The following is a 19,692-nucleotide window of genomic DNA, read 5'->3' on the forward strand; positions in this document are numbered from 1 at the left end:
TTTGGCCTGCATGTGTGTATGCACACCACATGTGTGCCTGGTGGTAGCAGAGGTCAGAAGAGGTTGTCAGATCTTTTGGAACTGGAATTGTGGGTGATTGTGAGCCATCGTGTGGGTGCTCAGAGCTGAACTCCTGGCTGCTGCAAGAAGAACGAGTTCTCTTAGCTGCTGAGGAGCCAGCTTTCCAGGCCCCGAGATCCAGCTCTCACATGTGTTCTGGGGATCCGAACCCAGGTCCACATGTTTGCTGGGCAAACGCTTTAGTTTCTGGGCCACATCACTTCTGATTCTTAAGTAAAGTTTATTTGGCAATGAAATGGGCAGCGGGCGCTCTTCTTAGAAGCTTCGCAGGTAGCTGGAGCTCCAGGCACCAGAGAGGGCAAGTCCCTTGAGGTCTGCAGCCTGAACGTGGCAACCAGCAACTGTGAGGGATCGTCTTCAGGCTTCCTAGAATCGGCCAGAACGGTGTCGACATCTGACCTCTGGTATACCTCTTATGTGAGAACACAGGCCTATGTTTTCTTCCACCCATTCCAACAGCCCCTGACACTAAGGACAAGCATCAGCCAGGCGTCCTCAGGCACGGCATTCTGTGACCTCGCTGTCTGCAGCAACTTGACTGTGTGTGTCCCCTGGACTGGGGTCATTCTGTTACCTTATAGAGAAGGAAAGCAAGGTGGATCACCACAGCTCTTGTCAGCATTTAGACAAAATGCCGATGTTGTGACATGCAAGGCAGGTGCCACCTGATCTCTGAGCAGTGTACTAAGTGACCCTGTGGCTCAACCATCGTCCTTATATTTGGTCAAGGCGCTGCTGCCTCTGTCCCAAATGTACTTCTATTAGTGGACACTCACTTGACCTTGTGGCTCCACATTAGCAAGTTCAGCCCTAACCCCACATGCCTGCTTATTCACCAGACCTGCCTGAGCATCCTCCAGGGGAAGTTCTGGTTTGTATGTCACTGGTGCCTACCACTGTGCCAGGCCATTTCATGAACTAAATGAATCTGGCATTTGGAAAATAATCAGTCCTTTGGTATGTAAGTGTGTTTTTACTCACAATGTGTGTGTGTGTGGGGGGGAATAATTGAAAACAAATTGATAAACCAGCAAGAAAATGGTACTGAAATTTTAACTCGGTAGTGAACACGATTCATTCCAACCAGGCCAGGCCTTCCTCTACAGTATGGTTCGCAAGATGTCTGGCCTTAGGTGCCTTCCCTACCTGCTTAGCATCGTTCCTAAAAACCCCTGTAACTTACTTCTATTGACACTTTGCTAAAAATAAAACACATTTGCTACCTTGCCATCTTCAAAGTCAGTAGAGATTAGCAGCTTCGGTTAACTTATTACCCATCCTTCTATCTGCTCTATTTTCCCTAGACTGCCTGCCTGGATACATAGTGAAAGAATTACAGGGGGGACCGTCCAGGAGAGGGGGCAGACCTGAATGTCTGAGCTAAGGAACCAGGAGCAGGTACCGTAGGTCGGCCAGTGGTTAAGTGTAAGAGTAATCTCAACCAAGATACCCTGGTGTGAAGTGCTGAGTGGCCTGTGGCTAGCCACTGGGCTTCTGAAGTTCTGTTTCTTCATTCAGGTACTAATTGATGTTAGCAGCAAGACCACTTGCTTCAGCGGAGCTGTGGTTAAAGGAGAGACCAAGCAGCAGATCTTGAGAACCCGCTGTGTGGTATAGAGTAGGTCTCAGTAACACAGCCATTGGAGGCCGGAACTTTGACCCTGAAAGGATGGCTGGGTTTTTACTCTTCAGGCATTCTGTGCTGATGTGTAGTTGAATCCCAACACTAAGGAGGCAGAGGCAGGTGAATCTCTATCAGTTCAAGGTACACTGGTCTACAGCGGCTAGAACAGCCAGGGCTATACAAAGAAACCCTGGAGTGGCAGCGGGAGGGGGAAGAGAAAGAAAGGAAGGAAGGAAGGAAGGGAGGGAGGAGGGAGGGAGGGAAGGAAGGAAGGAAGAAAGGAAGGAAGGAAGGAAGGAAGAAAAGAAGAGGGTGGATAGATGTTCTTTTTGGAAGAACATAAAAGAACCCAGGCCCTTCTGGACTTCACCCGACCACCCCCAGACAACCCCAGATCCCCACCCCACCCCACACCCCGCGCCACTGCCGCCTCCCTTTCTTCCTTTCTCAGCAAAGGCCATCTTCCTACACAGAGTCCCTAGCCCCCGATTCCTGGGCGTACCCTCGATTTCTGGCACGGAGCGGCCCCTCGCTACCCCGCCGGGAGAACTAGTCAACAGCGGGGTGGACGGGAAAAGTGACATAATCTTTGCAGCGCCCTGTGCCACCAGCCTCTCCCACAGCGCAGGCCTGGTTTCTGCTCTCCTTCTCCCGCGCCTGCGGCCAGGGATTGAGGTGCTGAGGACTCCGGGCTCCCGCCAGCCTTGGGGTCCCTCTTGGCTGGGGAGGGGGAACCCGGGCGTGGGCGGCCGGGATGCACTTTTCAGGAATGCCGCGGCGGCAGCTCGGTCGCCGGGCACGCTCCCAGGACCGCCGCCCCCTCGGAGCCGGATGACGGAGTCTCGAAAGACTTTCACCAAATATGGGCCGAGGCTGGAAACGTCCTGTTCTGCGCGTCGCCGGAAACCTCGAGTCGAGTCGGGGCCACCGCGGGAGTGCGGATCGCAGGCCAGCGGCCCGCAGGGGGCGGCGGCTGCAGGACCCAGCCCGGTGGCCAAGGCCCGGTGCCCTCGTGCCCTCTCGACCCGCAAGTCTGTCACTCAGTTCCCGCCCCCGCCACCACCACAATCCCAGCCACCCATGTCTGACCATGCCAAGTTGTGGGGGTGAAGAAGCTGCAAAAATGTTGGGTGACAGAAGGTGCCACATTAAAGCTTCTAACAGACACTGTAAATGTGGCTATAAAAAGTGAACTCGCGAGCAACTCCCTGTCTGATTATGGACACACTCACATGCGTGAGGGTGAGGAAAGGGGGGGGGTAGGAAAGGGGTATTAGGGTGAGGTGAGGGGAGATAGACAGAGAAAAGGAAGGAAGGAGGGAGGAGAGAGGAGGCAGAGGGAAAATGAAAGGGGGAGGGAAGCACTCCTGTGGTTCAGGGCAGAGGGACCAGCAGCATCACCTAGAGCCTTGTTAAAATACAGCCAAGGAGAAACTCTGGAGTGGGGCCTAGCAATCCAGCTTAACCAAGCCTCCGCGAGACTCTGGTGTATGCTCGAATTTGGGACCTACTAAACTAGGAAGCTGGAGTGGACAGGTTTGGGATTATGATCAGTCTCGGTTGCTGCCAGACAGTGAAACCTCCTTGGGGTAATCTAAACTTCCCTGGCAGCTGCAAGTGAGACTCTCCAGGTCTCAGCCGAAGCCAGGAGCCGCAGAGGACAAGCAGTCCTTTCTCAATGACTTGAGGCTCAAAGAAACACGTGGAGGGACAGTGGGGGGAAGGAGCCACACAAATGAGCACCCGAAGCAAAACTTACCCACACCGTTTGCACATTCCCCTCGTCTGTCAACGGAAGATCTTTAGCTCTCAGCAGAGGAGGTGAGAAGGCGACAGGACGTCTGGGGTTTCTGGACCATCCTAGGCAAGGACTTAAGGAACCGCTGTTCCTCTTGGTTACCAGTAGGCGAAGCAGGGCATGCTGTCTGCCAAGGCTGTGCACACAGGTTACAGCAGCCTCTCCTCCGGCACCTCCTGGCCTTGTGGACTCCAGCTTCCCACCCCTTCCCACCAGACAGCCGCTGCTTTAAATGGGCTGCTGATGGTAATGTTCTCCGGGTTTCTCCTCTGGGGACAAGCCCATTCTTTGAGATTGCCCAGTTGGAGACCAGAAACAACCCCCCCCACACACACACACACATCCTCGTAGAAAACCTTAATCTGGTTTAAAGGCATCTATGGAACGGCGTGTCTGTCTGAATGCTGTGCAGTATAGTGGACCTCCAGGCTGCTCCTCCCTCCACCAGCGAAGGAACACAGTATATTCAGGCCAGTTGGATCACCCTCTGCAACTTTATTTTAAATCATGATAGACAGATTGCGTGAAAAACAAGGAATTCCAAAGAATTTCCTGCTCTGGGAACAGAAGTTAAGTCTATATTTAACAACATTTGAAGCTGTCAAGAATGCCTTGTGGTTGGATAACAGAGGCAGAAAAATGTTAAAAACGCAGGCTACTGCTATACCCAAATATGGAAATATTGTTACGTCTGGTGTCTGATTCACCATCTGGAAATACTTACAACCATGAAGTCAAATAGAAAAGACGCCACAACAGAAGCCAGGAACCCTCTCCATTCTCTTTCTCCATCACCTCCTTCTCTGTGCTGTGCCTTCTCCACCCTCAACCCCTCCCCTCCCAGCCACTTCGCTAAGACGGAAACAATGAACCCTTAAGGGAGGAGGAATTGTTCCCTAACAGAGGAGTCGCTGACCTGGGGGGGGGACAGGACCCGGGGGTTTGCTTTCTTTATTTGCATAACACCTGACAGCCCATTGTCTTTGAAAGTCCCCACACCCAGAAAACCCAAGAGGTCCTAAGGTCCCTAGCGAATACTTTTGAATGAATGAACTTAACTCATTCCCGTACCAGCTGCCTGCACTGGAGTGTGCAATCATCCAAACAGCTTCTCATTGTGCTCCCTGGAGTCATTCACAGAAAAGTCAGCACTGAGGGCTCTCCTAAGTGATACTGCTGAGCTCTGAAGGCAGACAGGCCCTACATAGTAAAAAAGAAGAGACGCTAACCCAGAGCTTATGGGGAGGGGGGAAACTGTACCATTTCTTATTAAAATTACTTAAGAAGTCAGAGTATGACACTTTGGAAGTTTGGAAGTTTGTGAATGGCACTAAAAATCATGGAGAGGGTCTTGTGAGGGATCTTATACGATCTTAAAATCTAACTTCCATTATGGGAAGTTATCCCTCATTTTTCTCATATCTGAATCCCTCATTTTTCTGGAGAGAGAGAGAGAGAGAGAGAGAGAGAGAGAGAGAGAGATATTGTACTTCATTTGAAGTGGAAGGCTTCCAAATGATCCAAAGCAAAGCAGACACACACACACACACACACACACACACACACACACACACACACCAAGAAGTTTTTTTCCCCAGCTATCCAAAGGACACAGTGGTCCCGTTGGACTCTGTTTTGTCCTGGCAGCTTTTGCACCTGATGGTTTCAGGACAAATCACTCCACGGTCGTCTCCTCCGCCTCTGGTTTGGCTGCTCAGTTTCCAGCGCCGCCAGTCCGGGGAGAGAGGCCAGGAGGGCTTACCCGGCCTCCCGCATCCGTGAGGAAGTGCAAGTCAGCTCTGGGAGAACTCCCTGCACTCGCTTCCTCTTGGACTTCCAGCGCAGGCAGTGGGCTGGAACTAAAAATGGGAACCTCCAAAAACAAACAAGTACAACATACCAAAAAAAAAAAAAAAAAAAAGAGGGGGAGGGATGAGGGAAGACCTCTGGCTGGAAATTTGCCAGGCAACGAGGGAAGCTCCCCCCCACCCTCTCATTCATAAATGCCACTCTGAGTATTAATTTGCAATACACTTTTCTTGGCTAATAAACATCATGCCACAGCTTTGGGACTTGATCCGAGCACGCCTCTTTGAAGTCTACAAATAGATTCCTGGCCCAGAGACCAACTCCCCCTCCCCTTTGGACTCTTAGTAGATAACTTTACTCTCACCTTGGTTGTAAACAAGCAAACAGCTCCCTGCTTTCCCGGGTGAGGGCTTCGGCAGATGCCAGGTCCACTAGGCATCTTCAAACAAAACCACTTTTGTTCCTCCCTCTCAGGTCTTCCCATCCTCCCAAAGATCTGAAGTGCTCCCCCCAACACATAACACCACGCCCCCCCCATATACTCTTCGACCACGATCATCACCATCGCGCCCAAAGCATCCCACCCTCCCCAATGGAAGTCGTTATTTAAAGTGGAAAAAACGAACTTTTTTTTCTTTGATAAATCTGAGAAGGGGGGGGAGGTGCAATGGAGCCAGGGGAGGTGCTTGGCAGCAGCCCGCGCCAACCAACATTCCTGAGATGTTTGAGAATTCTGGAACGCGCAGACAGAGCCGACGTCACTGCAACACGCGCCGAGGCAGGCGGGTATAAAAGGCGGGCTCCCGGAGCCGGGGCAGATCGTGAGTGAGAGCGCCCCAGAGAAGTGCTTGCAACCTCCGCGCCTGCTCCGCCAAAACCTCGAGAGAAGGACGCCCTCAGTCTCTGCCCTAGCCTCATCGCACTCCCGGAGCATCCGATACCGCTGTTCACCGGCTTGTTGGATTCCGTGTCACTTCACTCGCCCCGGCTCTTTCAGCGCGCCACAATGAGCTCCAGCACCGCCAGGGCGCTCGCCATAGCCGTCACCCTTCTCCACTTGACCAGGCTGGTGAGTTGGACTTGTTTAACCACCGCTTCGCTGTCCACCCTCCCCGGTCCCTCTCCCTGGGCCCTGATCGTCCACAGAAGGGAAAGTTAGCCTAAAAAGTTCGGAGGTAACTGTTGCTTTAAGCCCGGACGACGTGTCCTGGGGGCCTCTTTCTGGGGCGCAGCCGCCGGGGTGGCCCGGGTGGCTGGACGCGATCCAGACACTCCAGGTGGATGGAGCCCCAGAGCCAGACCCATGCCCAGGGCAGTTTAGGCGCCTCTCCGGAGCAAGGCAAAACAGCCTCACGCGTTTCTTCTCCCTCTTCTAGGCTCTCTCCACCTGCCCCGCTGCCTGCCACTGCCCTCTGGAGGCGCCCAAGTGCGCCCCGGGAGTCGGGTTGGTCCGGGACGACTGCGGCTGTTGTAAGGTCTGCGCCAAGCAACTCAACGAAGACTGCAGCAAAATGCAGCCCTGCGACCACACCAAGGGGCTGGAATGCAATTTTGGCGCCAGCTCCACCGCTCTGAAAGGGATCTGTAGAGGTAAGAGGCTTGTGGTTTGGCCCCTTTAAAAAAAATAATAGTCCCCATAGTCCAGAAGTTTAGTAATTTTGAGACCATGTATGGTGACGCTTTGTTGATGGTAGCTTGGCAGAAAGGCTCATGATTTCAGCAGTCTGGAATGCAATTCAGTGTGTCTGGGCCCAACGAAAAGCGCATACGGAAAAGTGATCCTGACTAACTTATTGTTCAGCGCTGGAGTCTCGGGGGAATTGTAGCGAACTTTACCATACAGTGAATTGAACAGCGGAAAATATGTAAGAGTTGCAGTCTGCGGCGGCGAATTTTAACCTTCTCCTCTCTCTCTTGGTCGTCTCTACAGCTCAGTCAGAGGGCAGACCCTGCGAATATAATTCCAGAATCTACCAGAACGGGGAAAGCTTCCAGCCCAACTGTAAACATCAGTGCACATGTATTGATGGCGCCGTGGGCTGCATTCCTCTGTGTCCCCAAGAACTGTCTCTCCCCAACCTGGGCTGTCCCAACCCCCGGCTGGTGAAAGTCAGTGGGCAGTGCTGCGAGGAGTGGGTTTGTGATGAAGACAGCAGTATCAAGGACCCCTTGGACGACCAGGATGACCTCTTTGGATTTGATGCCTCGGAGGTGGAGCTGACGAGAAAGAATGAGTTAATTGCAGTTGGAAAAGGCAGCTCGTTGAAGAGACTTCCTGGTAAGTGGAAATCGAACTCTTAAGATATTCTACTGAAACTCATTCTCGGTCTGCAGCTCTGTAGAAGCCGGTGTGTGTCAGCATGCCTCTGAAGAGCCTTCCGTTTGGTTTATTTTCTAGTCTTTGGCACGGAACCCCGAGTACTTTACAACCCGCTGCATGGCCAGAAATGCATCGTTCAGACAACGTCGTGGTCCCAGTGCTCCAAGAGCTGCGGAACTGGCATCTCCACACGAGTTACCAATGACAACCCAGAGTGCCGCCTCCTGAAAGAGACCCGGATCTGTGAAATCCGTCCTTGTGGACAACCGGTGTACAGCAGCCTGAAAGTAAGTTCCTTCAGGGACTTGACCATGACCCCAGCACGTGGGTGGGATATGAGCCGCTCTAGTCCAGAAAGAGAAAAGTCCATGATAATTTGGAAAGAAATTGTCTTTTTGAAACCTAACACTATTGGGTTTCACATAGTGGTTAAGTGTACCCCTCCCAAAACAACAGCAAAATTAAATGACTGACTTTCTTTGTTCTTTCTTCCAGAAGGGCAAGAAATGCAGCAAGACCAAGAAATCCCCAGAACCCGTCAGGTTTAACTATGCTGGTTGCTCCAGTGTGAAGAAATATCGGCCCAAATACTGCGGCTCCTGCGTGGATGGTCGGTGCTGCACGCCTCTGCAGACCAGGACCGTGAAGATGCGGTTCCGCTGCGAAGATGGGGAAATGTTTTCCAAGAATGTCATGATGATTCAGTCCTGCAAATGTAACTACAACTGCCCACACCCCAACGAGGCATCGTTTCGCCTCTACAGTCTGTTCAATGACATCCACAAATTTAGAGACTAAATGCCTCCTGGGTGCCTAGTGTTGGGTGGATTGAGAAGGGATGTGAGTATCATGGAGTCATGAGTGGGGTGGTGGGGTGAAGGGGCTCATTGTAGAAGGGATGGATGCCTTGCTCATCATTGAGTAGCATTAAGGTATTTCCAAACTGCCAAAGGGGCTGGTGTGAATGAACACTAATGCAGCCGCAGTTGGGAAATACTTCGCTTCATAGTACTGGAGCACGTGTTATGCTTCGTTTTGGAGCGTGTAGTGTGGATGACGTTCTGTTTTCTGTTTGTAAATTATTTGCTAAGTGTATTTTTTTGCTCTCGATCTCCCCTCCTCTCTTGGTTCTACAATTGTAATAGAGATAATAAGATTAGTTGGGCAGTGTGAAAGCCTTGTTTGTCCTCTGACAGAAGTAAATGAAAAGGCCTCCTGTTCCTTCCTGAGGGAGGGGGACGCTCTGTGAGTGTCCAAGAGGCAGCTACCTGCGCTCTAAACTGCAAACAGAAACCAGGTGTTTGAAGACTGAATGTTTTTTATTTATCAAAATGTAGCTTTTGGGGAGGGAGGGGAAATGTAATACTGGAATAATTTGTAAATGACTTTAATTTTATATCAGTGAAGAGAATTTATTTATGAAATTAATCATTTAATAAAGAAATATTTACCTAATATCTGAGTGTTTGCTGTTCAGTATTTTTAGAAGCCATCCAAGTTATCAGGAACAATTGCTCCTGTTAATCTTTCCAACAGGATTCTTTGTGAGGCCCTACTTTGTGTGGAGAACTATTCCAGGTGCCCTACTTGGATAACTGAACTGACTTGACTTGGGTAACTGGTAATTTGTCTCAGGAGAGAAAACAGGACAGTGGCTGTCTTCACACATCTTGAAAGGAGGAATGATGGTATACAACTCATCAGTATGGAGGGCAAAATCTTGAACGCAGGCATTGTGTGAAGCTTAAAAAAGGAAGCTGAAATTAAATTTGCTAACCTAAAGCAATATGATTTATTTTCATAAGAACTGAAAGGAAAACTTAGTCCCCAGCTCCAGGGTGGTTCTGGGTGTCGCATAAGGAGACAATGAGGAACCTTTTAATAACCTTTGGCCATAACTGCTTGGTTGAACTGTATTTGAAAAGGTCACTTAGTTTGTAACTGTGCTTTTTAAATTTTGTTTCTAAAAATTAGGGAAGCTGCTTTTACATTTTACCCTTGGCTAGTATGGGGGCAGGGGCAGGGGTGGGAATCTTGGGATCTATAGGGTCCCTGGTTTGTTAATAGATGGGTTTGAAGCAAAGACTGTGTTAATCCTAATAAGGCAGCGATTAGGTAAACATGCTACCAAATGCAAAAGAATGTGAGGAATTCCAGTACTTTCCAATCTCTAAAGGACCAGGGCAATCCACCCCCTTGGTTACATTATATTGGTGGCAGAGGGAGCATTTAGATAGAGTGGGCTATCCAGAGGTCAAAGGCTAGACACTGAGCATTCCTAAAAGAAAGGGCTTGACTGCTGGGCTAGGAGAGGTAGGGACAGCTGCATTAACGTTTGTGAAAAAAAGCCGGTAGCCTGTGTTAGAAAAATCTACATCTTTAGAAAGCGCTGACAATAAACCTTTTATAGAGAGAAATTTTCCTTTCGCTGTTCGTTCTGGCTCCCATTCAAATCCATAGTGAGACATTTCAGGCTGCACTTGAAGAGAGTACTTGAATTTTTAGACATAAGAGAAAGCACTTTGAGAAGTGGGGGAGGGAGACAGCTCTTGGGATTCTATAAGGGAGTTTTCTAAATAAATGAATTAATATTGATGATTTAATAAGGACCTAAAAGAGACACTTCCCCAGCATCTGTTTTAGACCTTACTAGATGAATGCTAGGAAAATCTAGTCACAAGTCTTCCCTCTGATGCGGACAGTATCTTGCCTAAAATACTTTAGATTGTACCTTCTGAACTGTCCACTTTTCCTGCCAGAGGCATTGGCATTTTAAGGTATTTGGGATTTAAACACCACCTGGCCTAGTTGTATTCAAAGTTAAGCTTGTAGTGCACAATAATAATATGTGAAAGACGATAAAGGCATTAGGATTTTGTGGGGCAGTCCTGTTGGACAACATCAGGATCCCAAAGCAAGATTTACTGGTTCCCCAGCATGAATCCTGAGATGCTGCCCTGTATCCAGGGAAGCCACAAACGTCTTTGTGTGCAGAGACCATGGAGTCCTCTTATAAGGATCCTTCAACTGTGCAAGAAGACAACATTTGTACAAAGTATCTCAAGTGAGAAACAAAGTAGCTGAGAAAAACAGCCGATCTTTGAAAAGCCATTGATCTGGTCAAAGACAAGATCGGGCAAGGACCATAAGAATGTTCCATTAGGGCAAGGGTGAATAAAAGCAATATGCCCATTTATTTGGACAGAAAACTACTACAGAAAAGATAAGTGCAGTAATACAGAAAGTATCGAAGAATGTAAGAATACTAGAGAATCAAATTACAGCATTCAGACCATACCAGACCAACTATGCCTGGAGTGGATCTTGTTCAGTTCAATTATTGTGAGAACAAAAGTCATTGTCTTTACTTACATGGCATGGAAGCTGAATATGTTGGCGTGCATTGTATATATGTAACAATATATTACCAACCACACGAAAGACCTCTCATGGTTCTCTTCCCACCCCAGCTCAGTGATTCAGGGATGGTTGCTGGTAGATTTAAGACCACAGTGTTATAGAATGACCTCAGAATCTCAGGCATTCTGTGAATTTAAGAAATATCCTATGAGACATGCAGAAACCCAGGCAGTGCCCGGGATGCTGTTTCATGTGAATGCTATGTACCGGCCATTCCACAAAGAGATGCAACGGCGTCAAAATTAGAAAAGTGTATTTTAGGGTTATTTTTTCAGCAGTGGGAAAATATTTGATCTGTTTGCCATGTCTTCTCCTAGGCTTCTGGTGCTATTGATAAGTCTGTTGAGTAATAATCAGCACGGGTCCAACACAAGCAGAGGACAGGGCGGAGCTGTGCTCTAAGCAGGATGAGCAGTGGCTTGGCAGAAAGAATCCCACACTGGGATCAGAAGTCCTGTTGGCATCACAGCAGCACTGCCAATCACTCGCTAGGCAATGCTGGGAACGTTTCTAGATCACTCTCCCATGTGCGAAAATGAGAAAATGGCCTTTCAGAATTTTTTGAAGATTTATTTGTATGTGTGTGTTTTGCATCCATGCATGGATGTGCAGCACCTGCATACAGTGTTTGTGGAGGCCAAAGAAGGCGTTGGAACCCCTGGAACTGGAGTTACAGACAGGCGTGAGCAACCAAGTGGGTGTGAGGGACCAAACCCGGTCATCTGAAAGAGTGGTAAGCGCTTTTTAACGCTGAGGCATCTCTCCAGCTGCAAACTGTAAGCATTTTTGTTGGAAAAACAAGGCCCTAGACGCATATCCTATGCTCTCTTTGGTGCACACTTCTTACCCCTCCTAAGCTGCTGCCAACAGCACGTGTGAAGTCGAACCTGTCCAGATCGTTCTACGATTAGATGCACTCACTTCCATAAATCCTTTAAAAATATGTTTCCAGAACCTTCTTTACCACCCCACGCCCTTAGTTCATGAGGGCCATGGACACAGTATAGATCCATACTTTCTCCTCAGAGAAGGCCTCTGAAATCTGTACCTCACAAACTGTATTGTCCTAAAAAGTGGATGCTTTAAGTCAAAACACGTATGTATTTTGTTTGTGATGTATGTGCCCTGTGAATGAGATCACTGGTAATGATTAGCACTCATCTATGGAACCTTAGACAATGCAAGTCCGTCGAGCGCTACAGCTCCCACACATTCTGCTCTATACCCTTCGAAAGCAACTCCTTTCTCTTCCGTACAAACATGCATAGTTAAGCCGCCACCATCTCTTATCTGAATTACTGACTGGCCTCTTCCCTTGTGACACTGTTTTCCAAAGGTGGCTAGAACAGCACCCCCTGTTCTACCTGTACTTCTGTCACGCACCCCATTGCTTCTGTATCAGTAAGTGGAGTATATCTCTCCATTCTCACAAATCTGCCTGAGATTTCGGTGTCAGCTTAGAGTGAAGGTCTGGAGTGTTCCCCACCTATTTTACAGATGTGCTTTCATGGAAAGGGGTACCTTTTCTCTTGAGATCAGTGGACTATGAGAAGCCCAGTGGCCCCCTGAACTGGCCCTAGAGGATAAGTCGGTATGAGGAGGAGTAAGGACAGGGAGCATGTGGGCATCAAGTCCTGTGCATGAATAAACTATCTGGAAAGCGAACTCCCTCGGCCATGTCACCTGAGAGCTTGTGAATCAGACCCAGACTGCTGGAGGCCTTCCCACTGTTCCTGGCCCACAGGTACTGAGCAACTGGTGTGGCAATTTTAAGGTAGGAGTTGTGGGTGTGGTTATGCAACAACAGACAAATAAGACATCCTTTCTTGTCCTCTAATGATCAGTTCTCTGCAGAAGAACCTGAGGGACTCTAAAACATAAATCAGAGCACAATGCTGCCCCAGAGGTCTGGGAGTAAGGCTCAGCTTCTCATATGTCAACCGGCCTAAAGGATCCAGGGGTGTCCCATTGGTCTTGGGATAAGGCCCAGCTTCTCACTTGGCACATGGGTCCAGATATGCCTACTTGTCACCAGCCATCCTTGTTACTGACCTTTGTGTTCTCTGAAGAAAGTCATGCCAGTGACTAGAAAGACAGGTTGGTAGTCGAAATTGTTCCCTGCTCTCCCTACTAGAGTCCGGTTCCCAGAACCCACAATGAACAGAGGTCCGTAACTCCAGCTCCAGGAGTGTCAAAGGCAGGGAGAGCTGATTAGAAATCCCAGGTTCTCAAAAAACCTTAAAAAAAATAGAATGAAAGGAAAAGAAAAGAAAGAAAAGAAATCCAGGTTCATCCTTAGCAAAGCTCAGTTTCCACCACCTTTTTCACAAAGCAAATGCTTAGAAAAAAATGTTTACCATGGTAACACTTATAAACCCGAGAAAGAATAGAGATTGTTTCAAATCACTGTACCTCCTCAGGCCCAGCCCCCCGCTTTCTCCTACAGCTCTGGTCTGTGTATTTTTGCAGAGAAGTGCACACCAACTCCATTTATAAAACCATGTCACATTTTCCAGCTGACACCGGATAAGTTAATCAAAGATATAAAGCACATCCTGAACACGGGCTGAATTTAACCACCTATTTTTATAGTAACCAGAGAGATTGTTGAGTATGAAGGAGAGTTGCTCAGATAACCTGGGGGGGGGCTGCTCTAAGATATTAAAGAAACAGCTTCATGTCCTGCCTTCACTTAAAGACATATGTTTTGAATGTGTGTAAGACACTCCTGTACAACAGAGGGCTGGCCTGTGCAGTCGCTTTAGTTAGTGGCTAGTCAGGCAGTAGCAGAGAAGGTGGATCTCAGAGGATTTGCCATCTGAGCTTGCCCCAGACAGAGGCAACTGGGGCACAGGAAGGCACTTGAGTTCCACAGAGGTCTGGCCATGATACAGGCCCTGGGTATCGATGTGGCTGGCTCCAGGGACGACTTCCGCCACTTCCTAAAGTTGACTCAGCATCCTGGGGGCTCATTCTAAGCATGTCACATTTCTCCAGTAAACAGAGGACCGTTCTATCTATTCCAGAGATTTGCTAGTTAAAGTAAGTGCATTCACTCACAACAGGAATTTAAAATTCAGGCTCCCAGGAAAGACTTTCTGAAAGGTCCCTCCTATATTCCAAATTTAGTTTGTTCTTGGAAAGGAGCCCACGTCTTTAGTTGACCTCTTGCATTTAAGACGATACTTGGCCATTTAAAATGTTTTGCAATGTTTGGGGTTTCTTGTTGCTATTTTGCTTTTATAAAAGGAAGGCGCACGGAGACAAATTCCCTATGATTAGAAAGACAGAATGTCAGAAAATCCTTAGTACACTCTCTCTCTCTCTCTCTCTCTCTCTCTCTCTCTCACACACACACACACACACACACACACACACACACACACACACACGCACACCACACACACACACACACACACACACACACATACACACACAGAGCCAGTATTACATAGGTAATGAATATTCTGGAACTTAGCATTCACTGAACAACAGCAAATAAATTCAAAAGAATAGGTGATATTTACATTTATTGCATCTCCCAAATAACTTAGTAAATTTCATAGGCACTAATTCTGTCAGTGAGGTGACAAAATTATGTTTAAATACTTGACTGGGTGGGTACTGTTAGATGCCCACCAAACAGCCATGCCTGTGTCTTTGAGTCCCGGCTTCACATTCAGCAGAGCCTCAAACTGAGTCTTCTGCCTTCCCTGTGTTCGTGGAAGGAAATCCCCTGCCTCCACCCTCACCCTTAAGGATTGCATCAGTAGTGCCTGAGATCACCATGACTTAATCTCATCAAGGATACTGAAAGAGGGGAGGGGATATCCTCGCTCTGGAGGATATCCTTGATAATAAAAGCCGAGGAGAGCCAATGCCTTTCTTCTCCGCAGGCCACCACCTCTCTGTGAGCCCCAGGAGAATGGTGGGGCAGCAATGAGGACCATCTGTGCACTGAATGGATTTGGGATGCTGAGTCACCCAGTCCTAGCTCCAGTGACCTTCTTGTTGAGTGTGACAATAAAACACTTACTGTGTATGCTATTTTGGTTAGGCATCTATTGTTTACAGGGAAAGCCAACTTAACTTGATTTTTCCTCCTTTCCTTCCTTTCTTCCGTCCTTCCTTCTTTCCTTCCTCCCTCCCTCCCTCTTCCTTCTCCTCCTCTTCCTCTTCTTCTTCTTTTGAATGCTTATGTGGGGTCATCCTCAAAAGGGAAGAAAGCACTTTTAGACATGAATGAATAGACCAACTCCTCCCCCCCCCCAAAAAAAATTCCAAATACATAGCGGAAACTTGATTCTTTCATTCATATATAAAGCACATGACAAGCTATGGGCCAACTAGACATGTTTGTGATGTTCTTCATTCGTGACTCTCTTGTCATGGTTTTCACTTATATAAAGCACATGACAGACTATGCACCAACTAGACTGGGTTGGCAAGCAAGGAACTATGAAGACATGTTCACTGGTTTGAAGGATGTCACATGTGGCAAAGACTGCCGTGTACATAAAGGACTCTTGTGGGTGGTGGTGCTGCCTGAGATCCTGCCTGGGGAGGGGAGAGGATTTCAGAGAGCCTCCGCCGGTGACACAAGAAAACCAAGGGTTGAAGGCCGGATCGGTACCTTTGCTCGGGGGTTACCTCCACAATCACAAAATGTCACAACATGGAAAACCCAGGAATGTTTTCAGAGTCTACAAATTTATAGTCTCAGGCAAGTCCTGAGTAGGCATAGCCATTTTGTATTTTGTTTTTAATGACTAACAAGAGGAAAATCAGCCCTTAGAAAGGCGGGGAACCTAGGGGAGCTATGCCGTGGAAGTGGGGCTAGGCCTGTGTTATCCATGGGGGCTGCCATCACCTCAGGAATGACAGGTGTCAGCCTGTGAAGAAGGATGGGTTAGTACTGACACCCCCAGCTAGAACCAGGAGCTGCTACTCCAGCGTGCCACTCCAGCGTGCCAGCGTGCCACACTTGCAGAGACAGAGCAGGCAGCTGCCTCCACCCCCACAGCAGCCTCAGGATGGCAGGCAGGTTGGTCTCATATGGACAGGAATTGACCTTCTGGTGGTCACTCGAGGCAGATCCAGTGACTATGTAGGCCCAGCAGCCAACGCTGACAGGAGGCCTGGATAAGCATTACATATGTGATGGTCTTGTGTTTGGGCCCTTAAGGGCTTCTGGCTCCTCCAGGAGTAACATACATGTTCGGCTTTCATGTGCGGGACTCCAGCGCCTGCAGTGACGTGGCACTCCAACAGAGGCGTCCTAGTAGCTCCTTAAACTTCAGCTACTCCTCCAGAGGAGGAAGAGTACCACAGTCCCTCCTGATCCCCGTGGATGCTGGAGAGGGCACAGTGATACGGAACTACTTTATATGGGCAAGCAAGAACCGCAAAGACGCTCATTGCCTTTATGAGCTGCATTCACACCTGAAGGCTTGGGGCTGGAGAGATGGCTCAGAGGTTAAGAGTACTCACTGTTCTCGCAGAGGGTCTGGGTTCAGTCCTCAGTACCCACATGGTGATTCAAAACTATTTAGAAATCCAGCTCTAAAGGATTAGACAATCTCTGCAAGCATCAGGCATATATGCAGTATGTGTGCAGACAAAACATTCATACAAATAAATAAATCTAAAATGATTTTTTAAATAAAAAAATATCTGAAGTCCAGCCATCATGGCACATACCTGGAGTCCCAGGATTTGGGAGGCTGAGGCAGGAGAATTACCATCAGTTTGAAGGCAGTCTAGTCTACATAATGAATTTCAAGCTAACTAGGGCTACAGGGCAAGTCCCTATCTTAAAACACTGTAATAGGAATAACAGAAGTTAAAACCTTGGACCGTAGTACGATGTCAACACACTTCTTCTAAACCTCCGCAGGTGGCTGGCTGTGAGGGCGCTCTCCCAGAGATGTTTTCGCCCCTGATAGTCACCCTAGGCTTGGCCCAGAAGCTCAACATTCTCTTCATGCTCCCATAAATCAAAGACCAGGTCCCCTGACACGCATTTAAATAAATAGGACATGGCAGTGGTTCAGCACCAGCAACTGGAGCCTCTAATGTTTGGGGTGAGGACTAATTTATCCCAAAAAAGAAAGAGAAGAAATTCCCCGTAACATTAGTAGATTATAAAACTTTTTTTCCCTCCTGAATTTTGGCCAAGAAGCCAAGATTAGCAGTCACATTGTATTCTCTGTGAAATCAACTCCTGGCCGCAGTCACAGAAAAGCTCTTATTTACATCTATCTATAAACCTATATATCTCTGTTTGAGTGTGTGTGTGTGTGTGTGTGTGTGTGTGTGTGTGTGTGTGTGTACACATATATATGGAGAGAAGTCTGAGAGATAGAGAGCAAGAGAGTGAGGACTCTTCCTTCTAGGAGTCAGAGAATCAACATCAATAACATCCAGTTCCGACCTTGAAGGACTGCCTCTTAGGCCAGTCCCTGCTTCTGTGGCTCACGTGGGAAGAAATCAGAGCTAGGCTATCCATCGTTCCTCCCTCTCAGGATAGAGGGTGAGGTGAGTTCATCCCGGCTCCCTGGATAAAGAGAAGGGACCTTATTTTCAGATTAGGACCTGCATCCTTTGCAAAGTGGACCCCGTACAGGCCATAAACGTGGGATCAATTGCATCTTCCAGCAACCACTCCTCCATGGATTCCTGTATCATCAAGTCTGCTTTACACTTTTGTAAACCCTACTCATCCATGTGAGACCTTGACCACTGCAAGCTGTGCCATCAGTTTATGTAGCACTAAGAATAACCCAGCCCAACTGTGATGTGCTTGGGCTTCGGAGAGGGCTCTGTGGACAGAGCGTTTTTCTATAGCTTGTTTGAAGCTCTGGGTTCAAGTCCTGTCACCTCAAGGGGTGTGGTGGTGCATGCCTGCAATCCTAGAACTTTATTCAGTAAAGGCAGGAGAAGGAGTTTGGAGTCATCCTCAATTATAGTTCAAGGACAAGTGGGATACATGAGACCTTGTTTCATCATCAGCAACAACAACAACAGCAAAGAATCGCAAACCATGACAAGTTAGCTGCAATCAGACATGATTTGGTTTTGTAGAGCTGGTGATCTTAGAAAAGCTCCAGCATCGATGAAGAGCAGAGGCTTAAATCTCCTTGGATATGAGTCCACAGTAGGCACAGAGCAGACGTTGCTGTCTTCTGTACTTTGTGTGCCAAGCACAGCATCATGTGACACTAAGACAGTCCCTAGTGAGTGGGTGACGAGTCGGTGTAATTCCTGTCTTCTCCCCGTAGACCGTGCACGACGCAGCCAACAAGCTGTTCATGTTTGAGTGGGCCTTGCTCTTCCTGAGACACCAAGTATAACGTCAGAAACCTCCAGGCTTCTGGAGTCTGGACGAGGCAGAAGCACTGGGGCAGGGACAGGGGGTTGTAACCATGGCTTGACATTCTGTAGAGCTGCCCTAAGCCTACTGACTTTAAGGTCTGAGCAACTGTAGCCAGACCCGCTGCCACACCAGGCTCCCTGAGGTCCTATTCCTGTTTCTCCTCAAAACTGGTGTGTGATATCAAACTCCTGAATATAAAGCCACAGTTTCAGGGGCTTGCAGGAGCTGGCTGTTTACAGGACATTGCGGGTCAGTCAATAACCATTACCAGGTCTATCTTGCACATAACTTTGGGCTTTTGTGTATCATGTTCCCATAGCACAAGGCACACCCTGATATTGAGTTTCCCCACAGTGGAGCTTTGTGCTGGGTCAGTGGCTTGAGAAGTTTTGGCCATGGCCAGCCTACCTCCCTTGAGAGTCCTGGTTTGCTCGGGCCCCAGTTAACCAAACCCGTTGCCCCGGTGCCCTGGCTTCTCCACCGTGAAAAGGAGCAAATAGAATGCATTTGCATTGTTTCAGCTCCTTGAGAACAAAGTCCTATCTCTGACCAGAGTTTCGCTCCAACTTGCGGGAAATGGGCCACAGTGACAGCGTGGGCACCAACACTGCCCAGTTAGGAGTGTAAGTGAACATGCTACAGTGAGCAGAGGGAGCAGAGAAAGAGGGCTCCGTAGTAGACCATGCGGTCTGAACATGGAGGCACTTGGGGTTCAGAACCACCTTTTTAAGAAATAAGGAGATGAGCCATGCACGGTGGCACACGCCTTTAATCCTGGCACTTAGGAAACAGAGGCAGACAGATCTCTGAGTTCGAGATCAGCCTGGTCTGGAGAACAAGTTCCAGGGCAGCCAGGGTTACACAGAGAAGCCCTGTCTCAAAAGAAAAACAAAAGAAACACACACACACACACACACACACACACACACAGAGAGAGAGAGAGAGAGAGAGAGAGACAGAGAGACAGAGAGACAGAGAGAGAGAGAAAGGAGAAATAAGACTCAGCTTTGTACCCAAGAGTTTTTGACAATCTTACCAAAAGCAATCTACAGATTCAATGCAATGCCCATTGAAATCCCATCAAAATTCTTCACAAACCTCGAAAGAGAACGGTACTCAACTTCATATGGAAAAAGAAAAAACCCAGGATAGTCAAAACAATCCTGTATAATGAAAGAACTTCAGAAAGTATCACAATCCCTGACTTCAAACTCCACTACAGAGCTACAGTACTGAAAACAGCCTGGTATTGGCATAAGAACAGA

The 19,692-nt window shown here is 48.2% G+C and overlaps 1 protein-coding gene and 1 long non-coding RNA gene across 2 annotated transcripts; one reads left to right on the forward strand and one right to left on the reverse strand.

Moving 5' to 3' along the window:
* Positions 1-281: 281 nt before the first annotated feature.
* Positions 282-5,805, reverse strand: LOC125412812 (uncharacterized). The gene is made up of 2 exons (XR_007235709.3): positions 3,465-5,805; positions 282-655 (listed from the first exon to the last, which is right to left on the reverse strand). It is a non-coding gene; the product is annotated as an uncharacterized LOC125412812 (long non-coding RNA).
* Positions 5,806-6,119: 314 nt separating this feature from the next.
* On the forward strand, positions 6,120-9,087 carry Ccn1 (cellular communication network factor 1). The gene is made up of 5 exons (XM_048453668.3): positions 6,120-6,381; positions 6,689-6,902; positions 7,243-7,590; positions 7,711-7,919; positions 8,128-9,087. The coding sequence occupies exons 1-5, from the start codon at positions 6,319-6,321 to the stop codon at positions 8,428-8,430; spliced, it is 1,137 nt and encodes a 378-aa protein (XP_048309625.3). The 5' UTR covers positions 6,120-6,318; the 3' UTR covers positions 8,431-9,087.
* The last annotated feature ends 10,605 nt before the right edge of the window (positions 9,088-19,692 follow it).

The sequence above is a fragment of the Myodes glareolus genome, chromosome 17, assembly GCF_982192425.1.
Source record: "Myodes glareolus chromosome 17, mMyoGla1.1, whole genome shotgun sequence".
NCBI classification, from domain to species: domain Eukaryota; kingdom Metazoa; phylum Chordata; class Mammalia; order Rodentia; family Cricetidae; genus Myodes; species Myodes glareolus.

Bases quoted from the DNA above. Each gene is read 5' to 3' on its own strand.
- Ccn1 (XM_048453668.3), top strand. From the start codon at position 6,319: ATGAGCTCCAGCACCGCCAGGGCGCTCGCCATAGCCGTCACCCTTCTC. The intron at 6,903-7,242 runs GTAAGAGGCTTG...TCGTCTCTACAG, and splicing joins TCTGAAAGGGATCTGTAGAG to CTCAGTCAGAGGGCAGACCC. The intron at 7,591-7,710 runs GTAAGTGGAAAT...TTTATTTTCTAG, and splicing joins CTCGTTGAAGAGACTTCCTG to TCTTTGGCACGGAACCCCGA.